Here is a 22236-nt window from a genome sequence, read left to right as displayed (position 1 = left end):
GCAGGATTGCCATTTGGCCTTGACATAGGATGATAGAAGAAAGGAATTATTTATTTGAAGCTTAGCCATGAGAGAAATATTGTTTGCCACACATTTCTCACGGTCTTATTTTGTAATTGTCCTTGTATATTTTTAAATATAACTCAAAATACAGGGATGAATGTAACAACTGTTTGTGTCCAGGCTTCACCTAGGCCGTGTCCGTGACTGGATGGAGATAACAAATGTATCATTTTGAGTTCCTATGGGTAGAAGCCAAGGTTATTTAGGATGTGTCTGCATTGTAAGAATCTGCACTTTGAAAACCGTCGCTGGAAGAAGAAGTGATTTGGACAACAAAGCCGGAGTGATTCATGGAGCCCGAGATGTATCCTGATCGGTCTGTTATAGCCGTCGGCCAGCTGATCAGTGAAGTAAGTATTTTCTGGAGCTGTTGGGAGTGCTTTATACATAGATAAGATCATCGATAGAAAGATTTCGATCGTCCTTTGGACTCGGAGAAGATAGTTGTGTGGCCGTGACTTAATGTATGACTGTCATTTGTTGTGTGAGTCACATTTACATACATGTAATTTACAAGTCTTGTCTTTTATATCGCTTTTTGTGATGTCCAAAAGTCACATCTGTAATTGCATCCTGTTTAAGTGGTAAATAATTTAGTGAAAACAAATCGATTATGTAATGATCAATAGATGCTAGATAATATTTATTTTATGTGTACGATTGTCTATAGTCATTTAGTGGCACGATACATCGCTCCGAGTAGTTTATGTAAGTACGATTGTGTGTAATTCCTATGTGTTTGCCATCAGGGGGCGCTTGAAATCCAGCAATGACTGCATGAGTCTTTTCAGATGTGTGTGTCTCCTCCAAATCTGTGAATGTGTTAGCTCTTTCGGACCATGTAACGCACATCGTATTTTAGGCGAGATTTGTAAGTAATGGCTGGTCGAGGAATTGTCCTTGTAATAGCACATGTTGTTGGGCAAACAGGGCGTGACTTAGGATTGCTCTTAGCGAGATGGCCGTGCAGCGAACTCTCTCCCTTCTCCCTTCTCCCTCCTCCCTCCTCCCTCCTCCCTCCTCCCTCCTCCCTCCATGATGGTTGTTGGCGGCACATACATAGTAGAAATCCTACCATATAATGTGCTGATAGTGTCATCATAAGGAGGTCGCTTAAATAGTACGCAAATCACGCACAAGATCCGGCGCAGGCTGATGATGCTATAGGCTAGCGACACAGCGTGGACACGCCCCCTCTCTGTAGTACATGCACGTCATCAGTGTGCGTAGCGGGGTTGTTGTTTAGCCGGAGTGTTTGGTGTGCTGTGCTAATTCTGTTCACTGCTCGGCTAATGAGTATTTTGGCTTTTAGCGCTGCTCTGCTTTGTACTTTGTCAGGCGTTGTAACGTCGGAAGCACACACAATCCGCAGCAGCCACGTTCAAAGAGGCGTGGCCGACCATTATGGCACTTGTAGTGCAGCGGCTTACGACGTGACAATGCCGGACAGAAATGGGTAAGCTGAGCATCGTTACATGGTGTCACATAGCAATTCGCCGAGCACACGACACGCAATAGTTAACCCCCCCCACCCCCGCTACGCCCAGTGCTGAGGTGGCGAGACTACAGAGAGGAGGCGTGTCCCCCCGTGTCGCTATCCGATCCCAGACCCCCGCGCCGGATTGTGGCCTTCCATTCCCTAGTAGTAAGCACATATATTTAGGGCAAATACTATGAGGACATGATGTGAGTAGTAGTGTACTGTGTATATGATATGTGGCGCCAGCAAACATCATGGAGGGAGGGAGTTGGCTGCAGGTGAAGCTGGAGACCCCACCCACATAAGTGACGTACTATTTACAATCAAACATGGCGTGTAGCATGTGACATGGGTGTAGTAGCTATGACCTTATTGACTAATAATTTCTAAGACGTTACTGTAATTATTTTGGATTTTCAGGTCCATGCTCGGCCAGTGCTATGGGACGGCCCTGCGCCTGGGTACAGAAGCCGGCTAACACGGAGTGCCGCATGGAGGGAGGTTGCCCGGATTGTATACCCAGATTGGGACCAGCATACTAGATTACAGCAATGGATAATTGGTAAGTTGTTTAGCCACTGTGGCAAACCATTAACTCGAGTGTTATGGTCACCTGACGCTGATATATTCCTAATGTGTGGATGCTTTTGCTTGAAGCTAACTATGTGGAGACCAGGTGGTCCAGTGTGAGGGACCGATTCATCAGGCAGCGACGGCAGCTGATCAGGCGTGGGGCCGCCCAAGAAGAACTGGCCGCTTTGCGTTTTGCCCCAATGCTGCGTTTCATTTTGAATTCCCCCAGACGCCGCAGGTAAGTGTGTGTGTTAATTGCATGTGTCCATGGTAGGAGCAGATGATGACGGAAGTAGCTCAGTGTCTTATGTGTGCAGACATAGACATGTGTTAGATTTATATAGATTGTATACATCGAGGCTCCAGCAGGGGGAGCAGTATATTTAGTGAACACTTTAGAGTAATCTCGATTTCGGGAAGATGAGGCGCCCCCTGCTGGACACCAGATAACTAACAAATGCAGCCTGGCCTAACCGCTTTGGGAACAGCTTTTGATCCCTCCAGGATCTAATCCAGAACATGAAATGGCAGTTATGCCAATAGCGTGGACTGTCTTCATAATGTTTAAACAATGTACGCAATGTGTCCATAGAGTAAACTAATGTTCCACTCGGGTGGCCTTGTGAAGACCCACATTTTGGGTCAACAGTGTGTGAATATATTGTAAAAAGTTCTAGTGTGGCACCTCGTACATAGAAAATAGTGTGAAAGCAGGCAGAGTGTAATCCTGCATTGGATGCCTCCATTTTAGTTATCTGGCTAAATATGTCCTTAAACAAAAGTGCCATCTTAGATAGTGACCAGTGTTGTTTTCTCCTCAGACCACAAGTAGTTCAGCAACCAGCAGAGGCCTCATCGGATGAAGAGAATGAAGAACCTAATCTGGCAGAGGGGTTGGCCAGGACTCCACCACCAAGATGTCAAGAGGGTCCTGTGGAGCCTGGCGAGAGAGAGTGACATGTGCCTTGACCGTCCAACAACATTTGTGTTTGTTCCGCACTCCCTCTCCTCAGCTACACCAACACCACCCCTTGTCTGCTACACTGTAGGGCCTTAGTGCCAACCGCGCCTTACTAGCATTAATAATTTCCTAACATTTGTGTGCACCAGGACCACATCAATAACACACTGTTTAGAAGGTCTGGCATCACATTAGCTAGGGATGACAATAACAGCTTGGGGGGATTGGGATGTCCCTTTTATTTTTGTGGTGCCAGAATACAGTCAGGCTGGCTGTGTCCTTCACATATTGCCCACACTATTGCCTCTGCACACTATTCTAACTTCTGTCAACATGGTCCAAAGTAGTCTCCACACACCCTCGCCCACATCCACCCACACACACTATCATGTGAATGTTTTATTTTTTGACATGTAATAAATCCATTGCGACATATCTTGTTGTTTCCCGAAATCTTATTTTTTACTTGTTTATGTTTTAGTGTTTAAGGGTTAAAAAAACAAATGATTATTGACTGCCACTAAGGAACTACGAAATACGCTTCAAAATACTTAGTGGACTTTGTTTGCATAGAAAGCTGTATTGAATGTTGCTATTGTGTCTTATAAAATTTTGTTGTATGCTTTACGTTAGTAGAAAATGAACACATGCTGGATGTCCTTCAGGAGAATATTTCTAATCATATGTGAGACATTGCTGTATGTGTTAAAATGAATGTGTCATGATAGGAAATATTATAATGTAGTTAAGTATTTCATTTATCAGGCCAACACTCTCCTGCTGTGGCCACTTCCTGCCTTGGCCACAGATGGCAGCAGAGAGCACTGTCATACATGACAAACAAGGAATCGCAACATTCACTACATGTTCGTAGTAGGTTCACAATACGTGTATTTGAGTCAGTATATTTTGGTCAGTATTGTTAACAAAACCAGTAGTGGCTTAAAAACACAAAGGCTGTGTTCACACAATGTAGAAATAGAGTGGCTGTGCGCCATTTAAAGTGAAATATTGCTAAGTTTTTTTCTAAGAATGGATGTTATTAGGAAATTTCCTTATTTAGTGTTTTAATGGCGCACATCCACAACATTACAACATTGTGTCGAGATCCTTTGGGTGTTTAGAATCCACTGCTGTTTTTGTTAGCTATACTGAGTGAAATACACGTATTGTGAAGCCACTAGCGAAGATGTAGTGAATGCTGCGATTCCTTCTTTTTGAGGTCTGAGCCTGCTCTATGCTGACATCTGTGGCCAAGGCAGGAAGTGGGCAGAGCAGGAGAGGCTTGTGATGAGCACTAACATATTTTGGGACATTAATGTTATTATCATGACACTATCATTTCCACATAGAGCTCTATGTCCGATGGTAGTAGAAATCTCCTCCTGCAGGACATCCAGCATGTGGTCATTATGTACAAAGTGGAGGATATATAAACGTACACACAATAAACTACATAATGTAGCGTTTACACTGGCAGATTGATGTGATGGATTTTGGATAAGAAATCCAGGAGATGACTGTAGACAAGGAACAGGTGATCAAGTAAAGAGCGAGATTTCTAATCTTTGAATACACTCTTCTGTGTTTTACAGAAAAAAAATGGATGATAAAATAATATTTTTGAACCGCAACCTAAGTAGACCACATCCAGCTGGCGCACCTGGGTGATGTGTGGAGGGATATATGTGGTGTGTTAATAGTGATTGTTAAGAAGTGAGATGGACTGTGGCACTAGAAGATATCAGATCCTGTTACATATCCCACACTAGAAAGTTAGACATATAGTGCGCACCCTGCTGGTCACTCCATAGGAAATGCACATGTTTTGATCACATCAATCTTTCAGCACACTAGGTTCAAAGGACTATACAATTAACATTAGCATGATGTGACCATGCTCGATAATTACTGGCCAGTAGTATATCGAGTGAGGTAATGTGTATTTTCGAACACTACTATGTGGGAACACACAACATGTTTTACATACATTGAAAAGGCAGACACATTGTTTAGTCGAATAAGAAAATATATTTTTTGTTTTAGTAAAAAGAGAATGAAAATTAAATATCAACCAATACATCGGGTTCAAACAACAAAAGAAAATAAAAAAACACACATCCCAGAGACAGGTGACATACATGCGGGAAAACATCAGTCCTGTGGCCGTGGCTCATAAGGGAGGCTGTGAAAGGGGCACGGGCACGGCGCCTTCAGGAGTCATGAAGTAGTCAGCAAAGAGGTTCCTGACCACTATCCCGCGGTTGAGTTGTCTCCCTTGGCCATAGTTGATAGGGGCACTAAAAGCTGGCAGTGTCTCCACGTTCACCTCCGGGGTGGGAGCATAGTCCCGAAGGTAGTTGTGGAGAACACAGGCAGCTTTAATGACCATGTCAACTGTGGCCAATTTCAACTGCAGGGCAGTGGTAAACACTCTCCACTGACTAGTCATGATCCCGAAGGCGCACTCCACGAAGTTACGTGCCCGGCTCAGCCTCCGGTTAAATAGTCTCCCCCGTTCATCCAGCCCTCTCCGTGGGTAAGGGCGCAGCAGGTTGTTGAGTAAAGGGAAGGCTTGATCCCCTACCATGACGAATGGAGCGGGATGCGTGGTACCCGGAAGAGGAGTGGGAGGAGGTAGAGTCACGTGATCTAAGAGTATGCGCCGCCCAAACTCTGATCTCAGTAGCGCCCGGGAGTCCCCAGTACTGCCATAGGAGCCGACGTCGATGGCAAGGAAACGATACGTGGAATCAACAACCGCGATCAGGACCACAGAAAAAAATTTCTTATAATTGAAATACTGTGATCCTGATCGCGGTGGTTGCTTCACACGTATGTGCTTACCATCAACCGCCCCTATACAGTTGGGGAAATTGGCCACAGACTGAAAGCCTGCTGCTGACTGCAACCAAATCTCCCGGGTCGGACTGGGCATCACGATGGGCTGCAAATGCTCCCAGATCACGGCGCACGTGCACCTCACAATTCCAGAGATGGTGGACGTACCAACCCGGAATTGGAGGTGCAACGATACATAACTCTCCCCTGTCGCCAAGAATCTGTGAAAAAATGAAAAATAGTATTTTATGATTCTATTTCACATTCAGCTACATATTAAATTATTACATATTTTAACACTATATTAGATTTCACTACAATTACATGAACAAATAGTTCGCATTAAAATAAAGCATCTTCACCTTAACGTTATGAGCAGACGTCCCACAGGAGGGATGGATTTCCGCATGTAGGTGTCCTGTCTCTGGAGATGTGGGGTCAAAATGGAAAGTAAATTATCAAAGGCCTCCATAGGCAGGCGCACGAAGTCCTGGAACTTGTCAGGATGTCTGCAACAAATTAAGAAAAATATTGATCACTAATATTACACACAAACACACATCATAGGAAGATGTCATACGGTTTACAAATGTTGAAATTAACATCAAACGTTGTAAGGATAAACAAAAAACATAATAAAATTATGGACTTTGGGGTAAACATTTGTGGACAGTAACCTTTACATTTGCAATATTACATTCAAAGATTTGACGACTTTGATGTATTCAAATCGACATACCGTCGCAAATCATCATACAGGCAACCAATGTGGCCCCGGGTCTCCCTCCGAACATTGATGGGGTGGACCCAATATCGCCGTCCCACCTCCTGCAGACGGCGCTGCTCTGCGTCTTTTTGCCTCTGAGAAGAATTTTTAAAAAATTAAATTTATTATTTTTAAGACATCTCAATTAGTCACAAAATTATTACACAGTTGCATTTAAGGACCTTTGGTCAACAGTACTTAAGGGAGCTTGCATAAACAATACATTTAAATCAATGTTTTACGGATTATAAGCCTAAACAGTTTGTAAGGCTAGTTTGAAATAAGTTACATAAAGCTTTAAAAAAAAAAAAAAAAAAAAAAAAAAAAAAAAAATAAATATATAGAGACTTACACACAAACGCTGGTAATAATTACGCATCTTCCACAGGATCGAAAGCACCACGAGCTGGTGCTTGCGGCGCAGCCTCATACGCCGGGCTGGCCCATAGGGCGCATTATTAGCGCCATCAGACATCTTTTTTTTTATTTTTTTTGCATTCAAAACACTACAAGCATATGGGCGTACTTCGCGAGTGGGCGGAGATTTTATAGGGATGTGGGTGTGCTTATTTGGCCCGGGGGCAGATTCATGAATCAAATACATGCTTTTGAGCGGGGCCAAACAAGCCAAGACACATCATGACACTACGGCCGGACTCTTACGATAAGACCGTAAGTGGTTTTCAAATACAGCCGCCAGACCACCCGGAGATGTACGGGACAGAAATTTTAACGCCCGCACTGTTACTACGTGTGAAACCGGCCTTAAAAGGAGAAGTGTTGCTATACTGTTTTTTTCTCTTCTGTGGTATGGTTTACAGTGCATTACTGTAGCATATACTGTGTGCTACTGTGTACTATATGTGCAATAAAAAGATTGCAAGTGAAAGTCCCGTTATGGGACTAGTTAAAAAGTAAAAAAAAAAGTAAAATAAAATTGTAAATATCCCCTTTAAAAATGTTTTTGATATAAAACATTTCCCTATGTCTAAATCGACTAGACCAATATTCCCACACGGTAAAGGCTGTATAAAAATGTGCCAAACTAGTAAGACTTAAGGAAAGTTGTCTGGGCTGGTCACTAGGAGTTAAAGGAGAACTCCGGCTAAAAGTTTATTTTAATATGTTATTACTTATGGAAAGTTAAACAAATTCCTAATGTACATTAATTATTGGAAATGCACATATAGGGCTATTTCTCTTAATTTAGTAGATCATGGAGTGTTGAAATTCTCTCAAAATTTGTGACGTCACGAATCAGATGTAATTCCTATGGAGTGTCCAGCAGGGGGCGCACTATATATTGAATTCAATGAGTACCATTGACTTCTATATATAGTGCGCCCCTGCTGGCCACTCTATGGAATCAATGGCTGTCTATGTAACACGTCTGTCTGCACACATATACACTGTACTACTCCTTCCCCATCATCTGCTTCATAGTATGAGCAGATGATGGGGAAGTAATACCAGGGCTATCCCCATCACCGCCTCCACTGATGCCGCCCGACACTGCAGTTCACCTGATCCTGGAGCAGCAAGAGAGCATTCCAGAGCTCCGGATCACTATTCCCGCCGCAGCCTACTTCCTCCCTGAGACCGGGGCCTCAATTACAGCAGTGGACCCGCCCGGACCCCCTGCGCCACCGCTGATGCCTGCTCTGCTGTCACTCAATGCATACCCCTGCCTTGTTTCCACTGGCCACAGCTCCAGCGTGCCGGGCGGGTCCGCTGCTGTAATTGAGGCTCCGGTTTCAGGCCTACTTCCTCCCTGAAATTGGGGCCTGAATGAAAGCAGCACGCCGAAGCTGCTACTATGAGCAGATGATGGGAGGAGTAGTACAGAGCGTATGTGGCAACAGTGGGGGGGGGCGGATTGGTGATGGGGATGGCCCTGGTACTACTCCCCCATCATCTGCTCATACTATGAGCAGATGATGGGGGAGTAGTACAGTGTATATGTGTGCAGACAGACGTGTTACATAGACAGCCATTGATTCCATAGAGTGTCCAGCAGGGGTGCACTATGTATAGAAGTCAATGGTACTCATTGAATTCTATATATAGTGCGCACCCTGATGGACACTCCATAGAGTGACACTCCAATAACTGATTCGTGTCGTCACGAATTTTGAGAGAATTTAAACACTCCATGAACTACTAAATTAAGGGAAATAGCAGTATATGTGCATTTCCCATAATTAATGTACATTAGGAATTTGTCTAACTTTCCATAAGTTATAACATATTAAAAAATACTATGGGTGGAACTTCTTCTTTAACCCTTAGGAGACCCTGGACGTACCCGTACGTCCAGGGCCGCCTTACCGCGTTCAGTGCAGGGCCGCGCTCTTAACCGCCGCAGTCCCAGGTGCCGCTCGTAGCCTGGGACCGCAGGTATTAGCGGGCACGGTCCGATCGCCGTGCCCGCTAATACAGTAATCGGATGCAGCTGTCAAAATTGACAGCTGCATCCGATTACTGAATGCAGCCGTTCCATGGTGTCTAGTGGGGAGGATCCACACATCTTACCCCTTCCGGGGTCAGCGCTGTAATGGCGCTGATCCCGGCTCGGCACTCGATTGCTTCCGGCTGCAGCAGCCAGAAGCAATCAATGTGCCTATCTCATGGATCTGTGCTGCATATCTATGCAGCACAGATCTCAATGAGAGATCAGTGCACATATACTACAAGTCCCCCAGGGGGGCTTCTAGTATAAGTGTAAAAGTTAAAATAAAAGTGTTGTTATTAGTAAAAAGCCCCCCTCCCCTAATAAGTTAGAATCACCCCCCTTTTCCCATATTATAAATAAAAATAAACAAATAAATAAATAAACATGTTTGCTATCACCGCACGCGTAATCGCCCGAACTATCAATCAATCACATTCCTGATCTCGCACGGTAAATGGCGTAAGCGCCAAAAAATCCCAAAGTGCAAAATTGCGCATTTTTGGTCGCATCAAATCCAGAAAAATTGTAATAAAAAGCGATCAAAAAGTTGCATATACGCAATCAAGGTACCGATAGAAAGAACACATCATGGCGCAAAAAATGACACCTGACACAGCCCCATAGACCAAAGAATAAAAGCGTTATAAGCCTGGGAATGGAGCGATTTTTAGGAACATATATTTGTTAACAATGGTTTGAATTTTTTACAGGCCATCAGATACAATGAAAGTTATACATGTTACATATCATTGTAATCGTAACAACTTGAGGAACATATATAACAAGTCAGTTTTACCCCAGGACGAATGGCGTAAAAACGGAAAAAAAACAAATAAAAGAAATGCGTTTATTTTGTTCAATTTCACCACACTTTGAATTTTTTTCTGGTTTCGCAGTGTACTTTATGAAAAATGTCAGCCTGTCATTGCAAAGTACAATTAGTGACGCAAAAAATAAGGGCTCATGTGGGTTTCTAGGTGGAAAAATGCAAGTGCTATGGCCTTTTAAGCACAAGGAGGGAAAAACGAAAACGCAAAAATTGAAATTGGCAGGGTCCTCTAAGGGTTAAGCATGTTGTACATTCTGCTGCATTTATTGATGTTGCTGTTTTTCATATTAACTTCATCTTTGTGTGTCATGTCTTTTTCATTAGGATTTTGATAGTAGAACCAGTCTTAAGAATGCACACCTGTACATCAGAGGCCAGCATGACTCACATCTATTTATCAAGATCTGTATGAACATACTGTATGGCATCTACACTTCCTTGGTTATGTTTTTTATTCCATACTTTGGCCTCTTTGATTTTGCTGGACCTGGAGGCATATTTGATTTTCAGGTTTTTGTATTTTCTGTGACCAACATCTATTTTCTGGCTGTTATAGCTGAGGTAAGAAAACTGTCCAAAATATTAGATATGTTAAGAGCAGACAAATCTATATATCTATAAATAAGAGTACTCTAATTTAAATAATGTTTAAATAATTGTTTATCATTAATAACTTTTTATACTCCCCCCCACACACACACACACACTCACACCTACTGTACACACCTGTCCTGAGGTTGTGTGTGGTATTGTAATAATACTGGCAGGTCTTTAGGCTGCAGAACCAGACTTTACCTACAGCAGCAACAATCCTGGGGACCTGATAATGGCTCCCAGATACCCTGAAATAACCCTGGGGAGGCACCTACAGCCAAATAAAAGTAAAACAAGACATGAATCTATGCTATATAAAAAAACAGCTGCCAGCAATTAATAAAATCAACAACATGGTATGCCAGACATAACAGGTATTACAACTCGATTCTATTCACTTTAATGGAATTGAGCTACAATACCTCACACAGAGAGGAAAAGAGTCTTGCTGTTTCCAGAAGAAAGCAGCTGTGCTTTTGTATGGATGCCCCCCTTAACCATTAGACAGGCTTGGTATGAACATAATAGACCTCATAAACACAGTCTCCCCAACATTCTGCCGGTGAACTGGCTTTCTCGAGAATGTAAGGAATATAATGCTGTGTTTTTTTCCTAATTATAGCCTTAGTTTGTACCTGAGGACCCTAGTTCATCAGCAATGAAGTATGTCAGGGTATGTTGTGTTTTTCAGGTGTTTTTATCACAGCGGTCTCTACAGGAAAAAGAAGAGGCTGGGAAATCACATCAAAAAATGCTTATACATGTGTTTTTTTAACAAAACAAACTCAACATGTGAATTTTGAACCTTATTAGAAATGAGCAAATCTCAAGCATGCACGGTTTCATCCAAACTCGAGCGTTAAGCATTTAAGTGTGTCTGAAGAAGTTGGATGCAGACTTAAGGGTCCTATTAGACAAACCAATTTTTAACGATTAACAATAAATGATCGCAAAAGAGAAACTTGAAATCGTTCACCAGCAAAAGAATGAACAATGTGGAATTACACTGAACAATTAGAGAACGTTCAATGATGATTTTAGGGTCACGTCTAAATCAACGATAATTGACACACGAATGATTTGACTGCATTTTCACAGAGCGGTTATCATTTAAATTCAAATGCTATAACAATTTTCCACGCGATAATCGTTCCGTGTAATAGGGCCCTAGGATAACTAGAAAACATGGATAAAGCCATAGGCTGTATCCATTTTTTTCAGGGCTTCCTTAGCCACCGGTAATCAAATGCTGCACACTCAAGTTTGGATGAACCCATAGTTGCCAACAGTCCCGTTTTTGCCAGGACAGTCCCGATTCTGAGGAGACAGTCCCGGCAAAACCATGTCCCAGGTATGTCCCGGAAAGCTCCGCCCCCCAAGCAGTAGAAGCTACAGCAGTCGCAGCACTTCCCTGTCTTCAACTTTTTACTAAACAGCAAGAGTCGTAGCTGAAAGCTGGAGCGGAGCCTCGCTCATTCCCTGCCCCCTTGTGTCTGTGTGTGTGGTGGGCCGATGTTTGTGAGCTGTGTGTGTGTGTGTGTGTGTGTGTGTGGTGGGCCAATGTTTGTGAACTGTGTCTGTCTGTGTGTGGTGGGCCGATGTTTGTGAGCTCTGTCTGTGTGTGTGATGGGCAGATGTTTGTGAGCTGTGTCTGAAGTGCTGTGAGCTGTGTCTGTGTGTGTGGTGGTCCGATGTTTGTGAGCTGTGTGTGTGTGTGTGGTGGGCTGATGTTTGTGAGCTGTGTGTGTGTGGTGGGCTGATGTTTGTGAGCTGTGTCTGTGTGTGTGGTGGGCCGATGTTTGTGAGCTGTGTCTGTGTGTGTAGTGGGCTGATGTTTGTGAGCTGTGTCTGTGTGTGTGGTGGGCCGATGTTTGTGAGCTGTGTCTGTGTGTGTGGTGGGCTGATGTTTGTGAGCTGTGTCTGTGTGTGTGGTGGGCCGATGTTTGTGAGCTGTGTCTGTGTGTGTGGTGGGCCGATGTTTGTGAGCTGTGTCTGTGTGTGTGGTGGGCCGATGTTTGTGAGCTGTGTCTGTGTGTGTGGTGGTCCGATGTTTGTAAGCTGTGTCTGTGTGTGTGGTGGGCCGATGTTTGTGAGCTGTGTCTGTGTGTGTGGTGGGCCGATGTTTGTGAGCTGTGTGTGTGGTGAGCCGATGTTTGTGAGCTGTGTCTGTGTGTGTGGTGGGCCTATGTTTGTAAGCTGTGTCTGTAGTGCTGTGAGCTGTGTCTGTGTGTGGTGGGCCGATGTTTGTGAGCTGTGTGTGTGGTGAGCCGATGTTTGTGAGCTGTGTCTGTGTGTGTGGTGGGCCTATGTTTGTAAGCTGTGTCTGTAGTGCTGTGAGCTGTGTCTGTGTGTGGTGGTCCGGTGTTTGTGAGCTGTGTCTGTGTGTGTGGTGGGCCAATGTTTGTGAGCTGTGTCTGTGTGTGTGTGGTGGGCCTATGTTTGTGAGCTGTGTCTGGAGTGCTGTGTGCTGTGTCTGTGTGTGTGTGGAGGGCCGGTTTGCATGCTGCTGTCAGTTACCGTTTTCTCTTTAGTCCCCTTATCCCCCTCTCCCTCTGAATCACGCTAATAGCCTGCTATCACCTGCCCGGCCTGCAAAAGCTGAAAGCTGACCTGGAGCCATGACCTGTCTGGCAGATAACTGCACAGGCTTCTGCTTCATGATAAACTTTGCAGCAGGACCGCTTCTGCGGCAGATTCTGCGGTCCTGGATGGGGCGGCATAATCGTACCTGCTGCTTCTGTCATTTTTGTTAAAGCATAACTGTCATATTTTTTTTTTATTGCAGAAATCAGTAGTATAAGCGATTTTAAGAAACTCTGTAATAGGTTTTATCAGCCAAAAAAGCCTCTTTCTGTTCTCAAGAAGCAATTTCCAAGCCTCCCCCCTGACTTCTTATCTGTGCATTATCAGGCAAACACGTCTTCATTACAGAGAAGCCAGTGAAGACGTGCTCTGCTCTCTCCATTGTATCCTTATGGAGGGGGGAGGGGCCGAGGGAGATGAGGGAGCAGGAAGAGGTGACACGAAGGTCAGCTGTTTGTAGACTGTCTGGGCACCTAAACCGCAGGATTCTGGGGTCAGAAAGGTCAGTGCTTATCTATGAACTTACTGAGAGAAGATTGCAGGGTGTTGTGCTTTACAAGACTGCTCCGTGCTCAGTCACTCCTAACAGCCCCTCCCCTCTCCATAGCCACATAATGGACACAGAAATCCTGCTTCTTCTGAAGTGAGGGGGGAGGCTGGGAGATTGCTTCTTCAGTCCATAAGGAAACTCTTTTGGTTTATAAAACCTATTACAGAGTTTCTTAAAATCGCTTGTACTGTAGATATTTAATGTTTTAAAAAAAAATGACCCTGAAATGACAGTTACGCTTTAAGTTTAACCTAACAAAAATGACAGCAGCCAGGGCCCCGCTCCGCAGCCCGCTTACCTCTATCCCTGCTGTCCCGCCGCCCGCGCTCACCACCGGGCTTGATCACCCGGCAGCTGCTATCACCTGCCGTGCCGTGCCCTGGCCGTGCTTTGGTGAACAAGGGTCATGCTGAGGGTGTGATCATGAGCTGAACCACTGCCATTGCTAGTCCTGTGTGTGTGTGTGTGTGGGGGGAGGCTGGGGGGCTTAAGGGCCTATTACACGGGTCGTTAAGAGGAGCAAACGAGCACTCTCAGCGCTCGTTTGCTCCTCGTTCCCCGCTCGCTGCTGCCGCTATTCAACGCGGCTGCAGCGAGCGTGTGAGTGCGGCAGGGGGCGGCGGTGGAGCTGCGGGGGGGCTGCCCGGGTGATCGATGATCGTCCAGGCAGCCCATAGGATATAGCAGCGTCTGCTGCCGACGCTCCTATTCAACGGAGCGCCGGCAGCAGATCCCTGCTATATCAGTCGCTTGTTTTTCAACATGTTTTTCAAAAACAAGCGACTGCAACGACCAGCCGACATGAACGATTCCACGGGACGATTATCGTCCGTAGCGGCCGATATCGGCTGAATACGGATGATAATCGTTCCGTGGAATAGGGCATTTAGTGATGATCGGGCGGGCAGTTAGCTAGTCGCGCGGGGGGGTGGGTTGCGCTTAAGCCGTCTGAGGCCATCTGAGTTTTGCTTCAGGCGGCAGGAAGCCTAGGATCGGCCCTGCTTCCCAGATAGAAGAGAGAGCCTTAGAGGTGCAGGCAGGGGCGTAGCTAGGGGTTCAGCCTAGGGGGGCAAGTGAGTCTGAGTGGGCCCCCAACCAATTATGTTACCCATAGGGAACCTTGTCAGACGACAATGTTTTCTGTATAACAAAGGCTATATTCTACTACATTACTCATAGTGAATAAGGATTGAGAAAAGTGTTAGAGGCTTCTACATTTCTCATATAGAACAATGTAAAAATTAAAAGGTTTATCTAAGGTTAGAAACATAGCTGCTTTCTTCCAAAAACGGCACCTCTATCTATCTCCTATCTATCTATCTATCTATCTATCTATATATCTATCTATCTATCCTTCCCTAATAATAAATCCCCATTCCCTAGTAATAATGCCCCTGTAGTCATTATTAATGCACCTTCCCAATAATAACAGCCCCTATGGCCAGTAATAATGGCCACCCTGTAGCCAGATACTGTATGCCCCCTTTAGACAGAAAGGCCTGAGTAGCCAGGTATAACTCTTGCAGCCAGCTATGCCCCCTTCAGCCAGATATGACACATACAACCAAGTATGCCCACTACAGCCAGCTTGATATGCCCTTTTCAGCTAGATATGCCCACTGCAGCCAGATATATTCCAAGCCAGGTATGCTCCCTGCAGCCACATATCACCCTTTCTGCTATTTATGCCTCCTGCAGCCAGATATGCCCCTAGCCAGGTATGCCTCCTGCAGCCAGATATGCCCCCCTGCAGCTGGATATGCCCCTAGCCAGGTATGCCCCCTGCAGCTGGATATGCCCCTAGCCAGGTATGCCCCCTGCAGCTGGATATGCCCCTAGCCAGGTATGCCCCCTGTAGTCGAATATATCCCTAGCCAGGTATGCCCCTTGCAGCTGGATATGCCCCTAGCCAGGTATGCCCCCTGCAGCCGGATATGCCCCTAGCCAGGTATGCCCCCTGTAGCTGGATATGCCTCTTGCAGACAGTTATGCCCCTAGCCAGGTATGCCCCCTTGCAGCCTTATACTTCCCCCTTGTAGCCAGATACATGTCCCCTTGTAGCCACATACCTCTCCCATGCTGCCATCTATCCCCCCCTTGTAGCCAGATACACTTCCCCTTGTAGGTAGATACATTGTCACTTGCAGCTAGGGTTGAGCGGCTGGCGCTTAAGCAGGAAGGATGAGGATAGTGGGAAGAGCTAGGGGAGGTCGGGCTCGCAACTGGACCAATCAGTGACACTCCTGAGAATGTGCGTCCACTCTCTCCTTCTGTTCCCCAGCAGCATCACCAAGCACCACCCCCTGTACTGAAAACTGCTGGGGAAAGGAAGGTGGGTGGAGTCAGGAGCGGTGGTGATAGGAATGCCCCAGAGCCAAAATAAATTTTAAAAAATTAATTTTTTTTACACCTCCCACTAGGGCTGGGAGTTGTACTTTTTTGACTTCTGGAGAGTCAGATACACATGCAGTTCACAATACATAACCTGTGGCCATCCAGCTGTCTGGTCACAATGGGAGTTGTAGTTTTGCAATAGCTGAAGCAGCAGGTTCACTGCGTCACATGACACATATACACCAGCCGCAAAACTACAATTCGCAGCTGCAACAGGTTTACATACCAACCTATGACTATCCAGCAATTCTGCACCACAGTTAAGGCCCTATTACACCAAAAGATGTCTGACAGATTATTTTACAGATTTTTTCAGCCAAAGCCAGGTATGGATTTGAAAAGGGGAGAAATCTCAGTCTTTTCTTTACGACCTATTCTCTGTTTGTATTCCATCCTGACTTTGGCTGAAAAAATCTGAAAGATAATGTCAGACATCTTTTGGTGTTATAAGGCCCCTAGCCTGCTTCATCTGTATTAAAATCTAAAACTCACATTGTTGATGGCTGGGAGTTGTAGTCTCCACAGCTGGAGAGCCGCATACAGATGAAGCAGGCTGTCTGCTAATAGTGAACTGACAGCCACAAGTGGTCGGGGCATACTGGGAGTTTTAGTTTTTCAACACATACAGATGCATCAGGTTCAGTCGAAGAACTACAACTCTCAGCAAGTGTTGAAGCAGCACAGAGATGGGACAGCAGACCTCACTTTCCAGCTAGTGGAGCTGATGCTGTCCCCCTTGTCCTTCAAGTCGGGGACACTCTTGAGCATCCAGTCTTAGATCTGGGACAGGGGAACCCTCTTCTCAGGGGAGCTCTCTATGGCCTGGGCCTGGCTGATCAGGTGGGCATAGGACAGGTAGCAGGAGGAGGAGCTCCTCTTGTGGGGCTGCTGGGCTCCAAGGAGGGAAGGGGAGGATGCTGGGGACAGGGCAGGTATACTGGGGGGTGCATGTAGCACTCTGGGCTGCGGGGGATGCTGCCACTACAAGGGTTAAGGGATAAAACACAGGATATATTCTCCCTTACTATCCTCCTGCACTGCTGAACCTCTGACCCGCACACTGAAGTCCCGCAACTTGCCGGCAGCCTGAGAATGGAGGTCAGAGGTTATCAGTACAGGAGCTGATAAGGCACAAATGTCCTGCGCTCTGGTCTTTAACTCTATAGACTCCGGCACTGATCTGCTCTGACCTTCATCCTGAGGCTGCCGGCAAGTTGCAGGACTTCAGTGTGCGAGTGTCGGAGGTTCATTAGTGCAGGAGGCTAGTAAGACAGCCCGAGAGACCCTGCACTACACTATGCAGGCCAGTGGAGGAGCGGAGGGGGAGGAGCTGAGGGGGAGGAGCTGTCTGCAGCATGCCGTGCCCAGGAAGAGAGGAGAGAGGAGAATATCCCCGGCCAAGGGCAGCATCAGGTGACTGAGTGGGGCCCGTACCTGCCGGACGCTGATGCCATCTGGGGGCCCCTACAGACGTGTTAAGGCTGTCTGCAAAAGCAATAGCTTCTACAGACAGCATTAACCGTCTGGGACTTCAGTGGGCCCCTGCCTGAGTGGGCCTGGGAGCGACCGCCCCCCCTGCCCCCATCAAATTTCGCTACACTGAGACAGCAGCAGATGGGTTAACACTGCAGACAAGTCTCTGTCTTTTCACACACTGGACACAATAATAATCAGGTCACATAATGCACAAAATTAGCAGCATTCCAGAAGTTCTGAATAAGGAACACAGGCAACACTGTACAGGTCTATGGGAAAGTGATCTGTGGGGCTGCATCCTTGGGGATGGGGGTCTTTGGAAACAGTACATATTTGTACACACTGCATACATGGCACACATCAAGGTATTCCCACTATTTTAAGGCTGTTCAAAGGGGTAACCCTTATAAATTGCAGAATAAGTTAAAAAAAAAAGTTGTAGTTATACGAACATGTCATTGCATTCTTTAGAGCAGTATTCCCCAGCCCCTGGTTCTACTGAGAGTTATAGTGGTTGGGGAACACTAGCACAAAATATCATGTAACAACACCCATTCCATGATGTCACTCATGCAGAGTAGGGGGAATTAGAGGAACCATACAGGCCAGCCAAGCTTTTTTGTTTGTTTTAATTACAGATAAAAGAGAAAGTAGTATGATGATGATGATGATGATGATGAAGGTCATTATATTTGCACATGCTACTAGTATATACAGTCAGTCACACAGCCTGTATGCTGCTCTGAGGTAGGGTGTGTAATATACTGGGGACCTGTCACTGGGGTGTGTAATATACTGGGGACCAGATACTGGAGTGTGTAATATACTGGGACCTGATACTGGGGTGTGTAATGCTCCTTTTTTGTTGTTCTAACTGGGAAATTCGAAAGAAAAAAACTGGCGACAAACCCTTAATAGGCCACACCCACATAGACTTCACCCACATTAGGCCACACCCCTTGTTGTGAACGCTAAAGTGTCCCTGGTAAAAAAAAAAATTCAAATGTTGGCAACTATGTGAACCCAAGCATGCTTGATATTTACTCATCTCTAATGAAGTTTAAAATTCACATGTTGAGTTTGCGTATGTGTATAAGCGTTTTTTAAAAGCCTTTTTTAAAAAAAAAAATAATAATTTTATTTATATCTGGTGCCATTATTGCCCTATTACATAAGGGAAGCGTAACATATCTCATGGCATAATCATAATGAAAACATATAATCAGGAGACGTGTGCTTAAAGTGACACTGTCACCCCCTTTGTGCATTCTGACATCTCTACACAGGTGTTAAGGGTAAATTTAGCGTTTTTCATACCTTATTTCATATCATACGTCATGGTGTTTGTTCAAGTAAAAAGTGTCCTTTTATCAACTGCAGATTGTATTAAGTCGCCCCCTTGACGCCCATTGGTTGGCCGACGTAAAGGGGGTGAGGTCTAGACCTTTCGGCCAGCCTGTTCCAATGGCCGTTGAGGGGGCGGGACCAACGGTGTCGTGGGCGGGGCTAAGTGGCGCTAATGTCGCGAGGTCACGCCCACTTAATACAATCTGCAGTTGATAAAAGGACACTTTTTACTTGAACAAGCACCATGACGTATAATATGATATAAGGTACTGTATGAAAAAAGCTAAATTTACCCTTTACACCTGTGTAGAGATGTCAGAATGCAAAAAGGAGGTGACAGTGTCACTTTATGTCTTGTTGTTACACTGCATAGATTGGAGAACCCACCAAGATTATTTTTAGTGCTGCAGGACCAGCTGAATTCCGTTAAGATCTCAACATACTAGCTTTTTTTTTTTTAACGATGTCCAGTTAAATAGGAATTCTGCTCTGTTTTATGTAAATAATTGTTCTCTCTTCCACCAGGTCTTGTTAGTGACTGCGTCATACACTATACTTGCGTTGATTGCTATTGGGATCTCTGTTCTCGGGTACTTTGCAGTCTCAGTACTAACTACACTGCCAGCAGCATACTTTACCAGCATGCTGTATTTCAACTTCCTAGGTAGCTATTTCATATTAATATGTCATTTTGCAATGGGAGTTGCCCATTTGGATGGTCAGTATGGTTACAAGACCTGAAAAAACACTAATAATGTAGCACAAAAAAAATAAAGGCATTTTCTAGCTTTAGTTTAGGATTAAATAGGTTTTCTGGGTTTTTAACATTCACAGAATAGGTCATCAATGTCTTATCAAATATTTAGGGCATCCCCTGCTTCGGGACACATATATAGAGATTGGTGTTGGAAGCCCTTTGCCATTTACTCTGTACTGGTGGCATAAGTCACGGCAGCTCATTGTTCTTTCAATTCAATAGGAGCTGAGCTGCAGTAAACCGTGCCCCAACTCCATAGTAGATGGTACAGGGCTTCCGGCAACGGTCGGAACATAAGGGCTGCAGCAGCATCTCTGCAATCAGAAGCTGATGACCTATCCTGTGGATAGACCATCAATGTTATAAACCCAGAAAATCCCCTTTACTGTAATTCCTGTGCAGTTTTAATGCCATCCTGTGACCGGTGAGGCCCTTTAGAGTACTGCCCCACCCCCAAAGTGTTGATCCGCCCTGGACACAGGATTACATTAAAATTGCACAGGAACAGCATTGAGGATGATGGTAAGAGACATACTTTCATCCTCAGCACCCTGCGCGCAATAGAGAGCTATCAGCAGGTTAGATTTGTCTAACCTGCTGATAGTTCCCCTTCAAGGGGTTAAAGATCTCAAGAATTGTACTAGTACTTTCAGTCACAACTGGTACTGAGAACACAACATTTATATGCGCATGTATGGCACTAAGCAGCCAAACACTGTGAAGCGTCCAAAGCCCAAGCCAGAGGAATTCAGATGGAAAGTTATGGAAAATTCAGTGGTGTCCAGAGGTTCCAGGGCAGAGTTGTCAGGCAGCGCTGTAAGGCTTTAAAACATCACTTGAAGTAAGTGGATGTATAATAAAAACTAATTTATTCTGTATCACTGTGCCCTGGAACCTCTGGGACACCACCGCATGATCCTCAGCACTGAATCATCCAGTGTACAGGGATGTCATTGCAAAATTTGCACCTGAAACTCTAGAACAGAGACTGCTGCCGTTCCCTGTCTATGAGCAAATTTGTCAAAAAAAGGACAGAAAACCCCTTAAAAAAAGAGTGTAGGCAGTTTAGCATTTTTCTTTCCACAAGTATATTCTTAAATACTAAAGCGGTTTAATTAAATTAAGTGAGGAAATCTTTGCTGGTACAGCCTAGCAATTCGCAATTAATGCCAAATGCCACCATTAATCCAAAACTCTGAGGAGATTTATCAAACTGGTGTAAAGTACAATTGTCTTAGTTGCCCCTAACAGCCAATTGGATTCCACCTTTCATTTTTCAAATAATGTGAGGAATGAATCTGAATGGTTTCTATGGGCAACTGAGACAATTCTACTTTATACCTGTTTGATAAATCTACCCCTAAATGTTTAAAGGGAATGTGCAGGCACAGGCAGCTAGCTAATAAAACAATGGCGCCACAGAGTCCTCCTTTCTCCCACATGTCTCCATGCCCTGCTTAAATTGACTTACAGAGGTTAACACACTGTCAAATTGATTGATTTTAAAGACAAAAATAAAAACCTTTGAACATTTTTGCACATAATTAACTGGAAAAAACATTATAAAATTAAATTAAATTGTGTGCACAAAAATTATTTTTCCATAAGTTCTAGTGGAAGAAATGTGGCAGTATCTAAGGGGTTTTGAGAAGTGTGTGTATTTGCATAGCCTGTAGTGGCAAAGCATCATCAGATTAATACATAATAAAATATTTTTCACTGTTTATACTGATCATTCTCTTTTTTTTTTTAATTTTGTAATCAAGGTGCCATGGTAAACTCCATCAGCAGTGGATACCTGTGGCTTTTATTTCTTTTGGGAACAGTTGTAAGCATTATCCCGTCTCTTTTCTATCACTTGTGGTGCAGTCTATCAAGTCTTAATGGGAACCAGTTGGTAAGTAGTCCAATGCAGGGAGATGTTGCTGAAGTAGTTATGTTATGATAAAAAGATTTTTAAGTCCCCACTTTATGGTCACCACATGAGGCTGAAACCACTTCCCCATGCGATAATGTTGCCAAACAGTCCTGGCAACATTGAATAACCACTGGACACCGCGTGGGGATGTAGTTTCAGCCATATGCAGTGACTTGTGGGAATGCAACCTAAATCATAGATAATGTATTTAAAAATGAAAATGTCTTTCATATTACTCTAAACCAGTGTCAGTATTATGCCAAGTGATGCCAAATTCTACATTATCATTATTCAGTCAATATTTGGGTGACTCAGTGTTTGTTCATAGCTTAGGCCAAAACTACCAAATGCTCCTGAATTTGCATATACAATAGTGCAGGACATAATATGAAGAGTGCAGGACATAAACTTAGTTTAGTTGTAACCACATTCTTGGCTTTAGTGAGCGTCTGTATTGGATACAGTTATGCTCAAATGTTTACGTGCACAGAATTTTTACTTTCATTTCCTTTTTTCAGAGAACATAAATTATAACACAAAAACCTTTTCCACTCATGGTTAGTGGTTGGCTGAAGCCATTTATTGTCAAACTACTGTGTTTAAATCATACTGACAACCGAAAACATCCAAAAGTTTACATACCCCAGTTCTC

The 22236-nt window shown here is 44.5% G+C and overlaps 2 protein-coding genes across 10 annotated transcripts in view; one reads left to right on the top strand and one right to left on the bottom strand.

Annotated features, from left to right (window-relative positions):
* Positions 1 to 22236, top strand: part of LOC138785982 (phospholipid-transporting ATPase IK-like) — a 344961-nt gene that overhangs the window by 310751 nt on the left and 11974 nt on the right. For 7 of the 8 annotated variants that reach the window (XM_069962531.1, XM_069962533.1, XM_069962532.1 and 4 more), the window contains 3 exons: positions 10290 to 10526; positions 19435 to 19573; positions 21433 to 21563. In XM_069962531.1, coding sequence (XP_069818632.1) covers positions 10290 to 10526; positions 19435 to 19573; positions 21433 to 21563 — 507 coding nt within the window. Of the gene's footprint in view, positions 1 to 1963; positions 2106 to 2200; positions 2355 to 2937; positions 3513 to 10289; positions 10527 to 19434; positions 19574 to 21432; positions 21564 to 22236 lie in introns of those variants that run through there. The other variant, XM_069962534.1, reaches the window with a different exon arrangement.
* Positions 5092 to 6942, bottom strand: LOC138785984 (uncharacterized). 2 transcript variants are annotated; one of them, XM_069962540.1, is made up of 3 exons: positions 6658 to 6942; positions 6281 to 6427; positions 5092 to 6139 (listed from the first exon to the last, which is right to left on the bottom strand). In XM_069962540.1, the coding sequence occupies exons 2-3, from the start codon at positions 6388 to 6390 to the stop codon at positions 5251 to 5253; spliced, it is 999 nt and encodes a 332-aa protein (XP_069818641.1). In that variant the 5' UTR covers positions 6391 to 6427; positions 6658 to 6942; the 3' UTR covers positions 5092 to 5250. The 2 variants fall into 2 exon arrangements, with proteins under 2 accessions (XP_069818641.1, XP_069818642.1); XM_069962541.1 differs by lacking the exon at positions 6658 to 6942 and having other exon boundaries at positions 6281 to 6461.

The sequence above is a fragment of the Dendropsophus ebraccatus genome, chromosome 3 (assembly GCF_027789765.1).
Source record: "Dendropsophus ebraccatus isolate aDenEbr1 chromosome 3, aDenEbr1.pat, whole genome shotgun sequence".
NCBI classification, from domain to species: domain Eukaryota; kingdom Metazoa; phylum Chordata; class Amphibia; order Anura; family Hylidae; genus Dendropsophus; species Dendropsophus ebraccatus.
The sequence above is the reverse complement of the archived record's forward strand: the minus strand, read 5'-3'. Positions and strand labels throughout refer to the sequence as shown.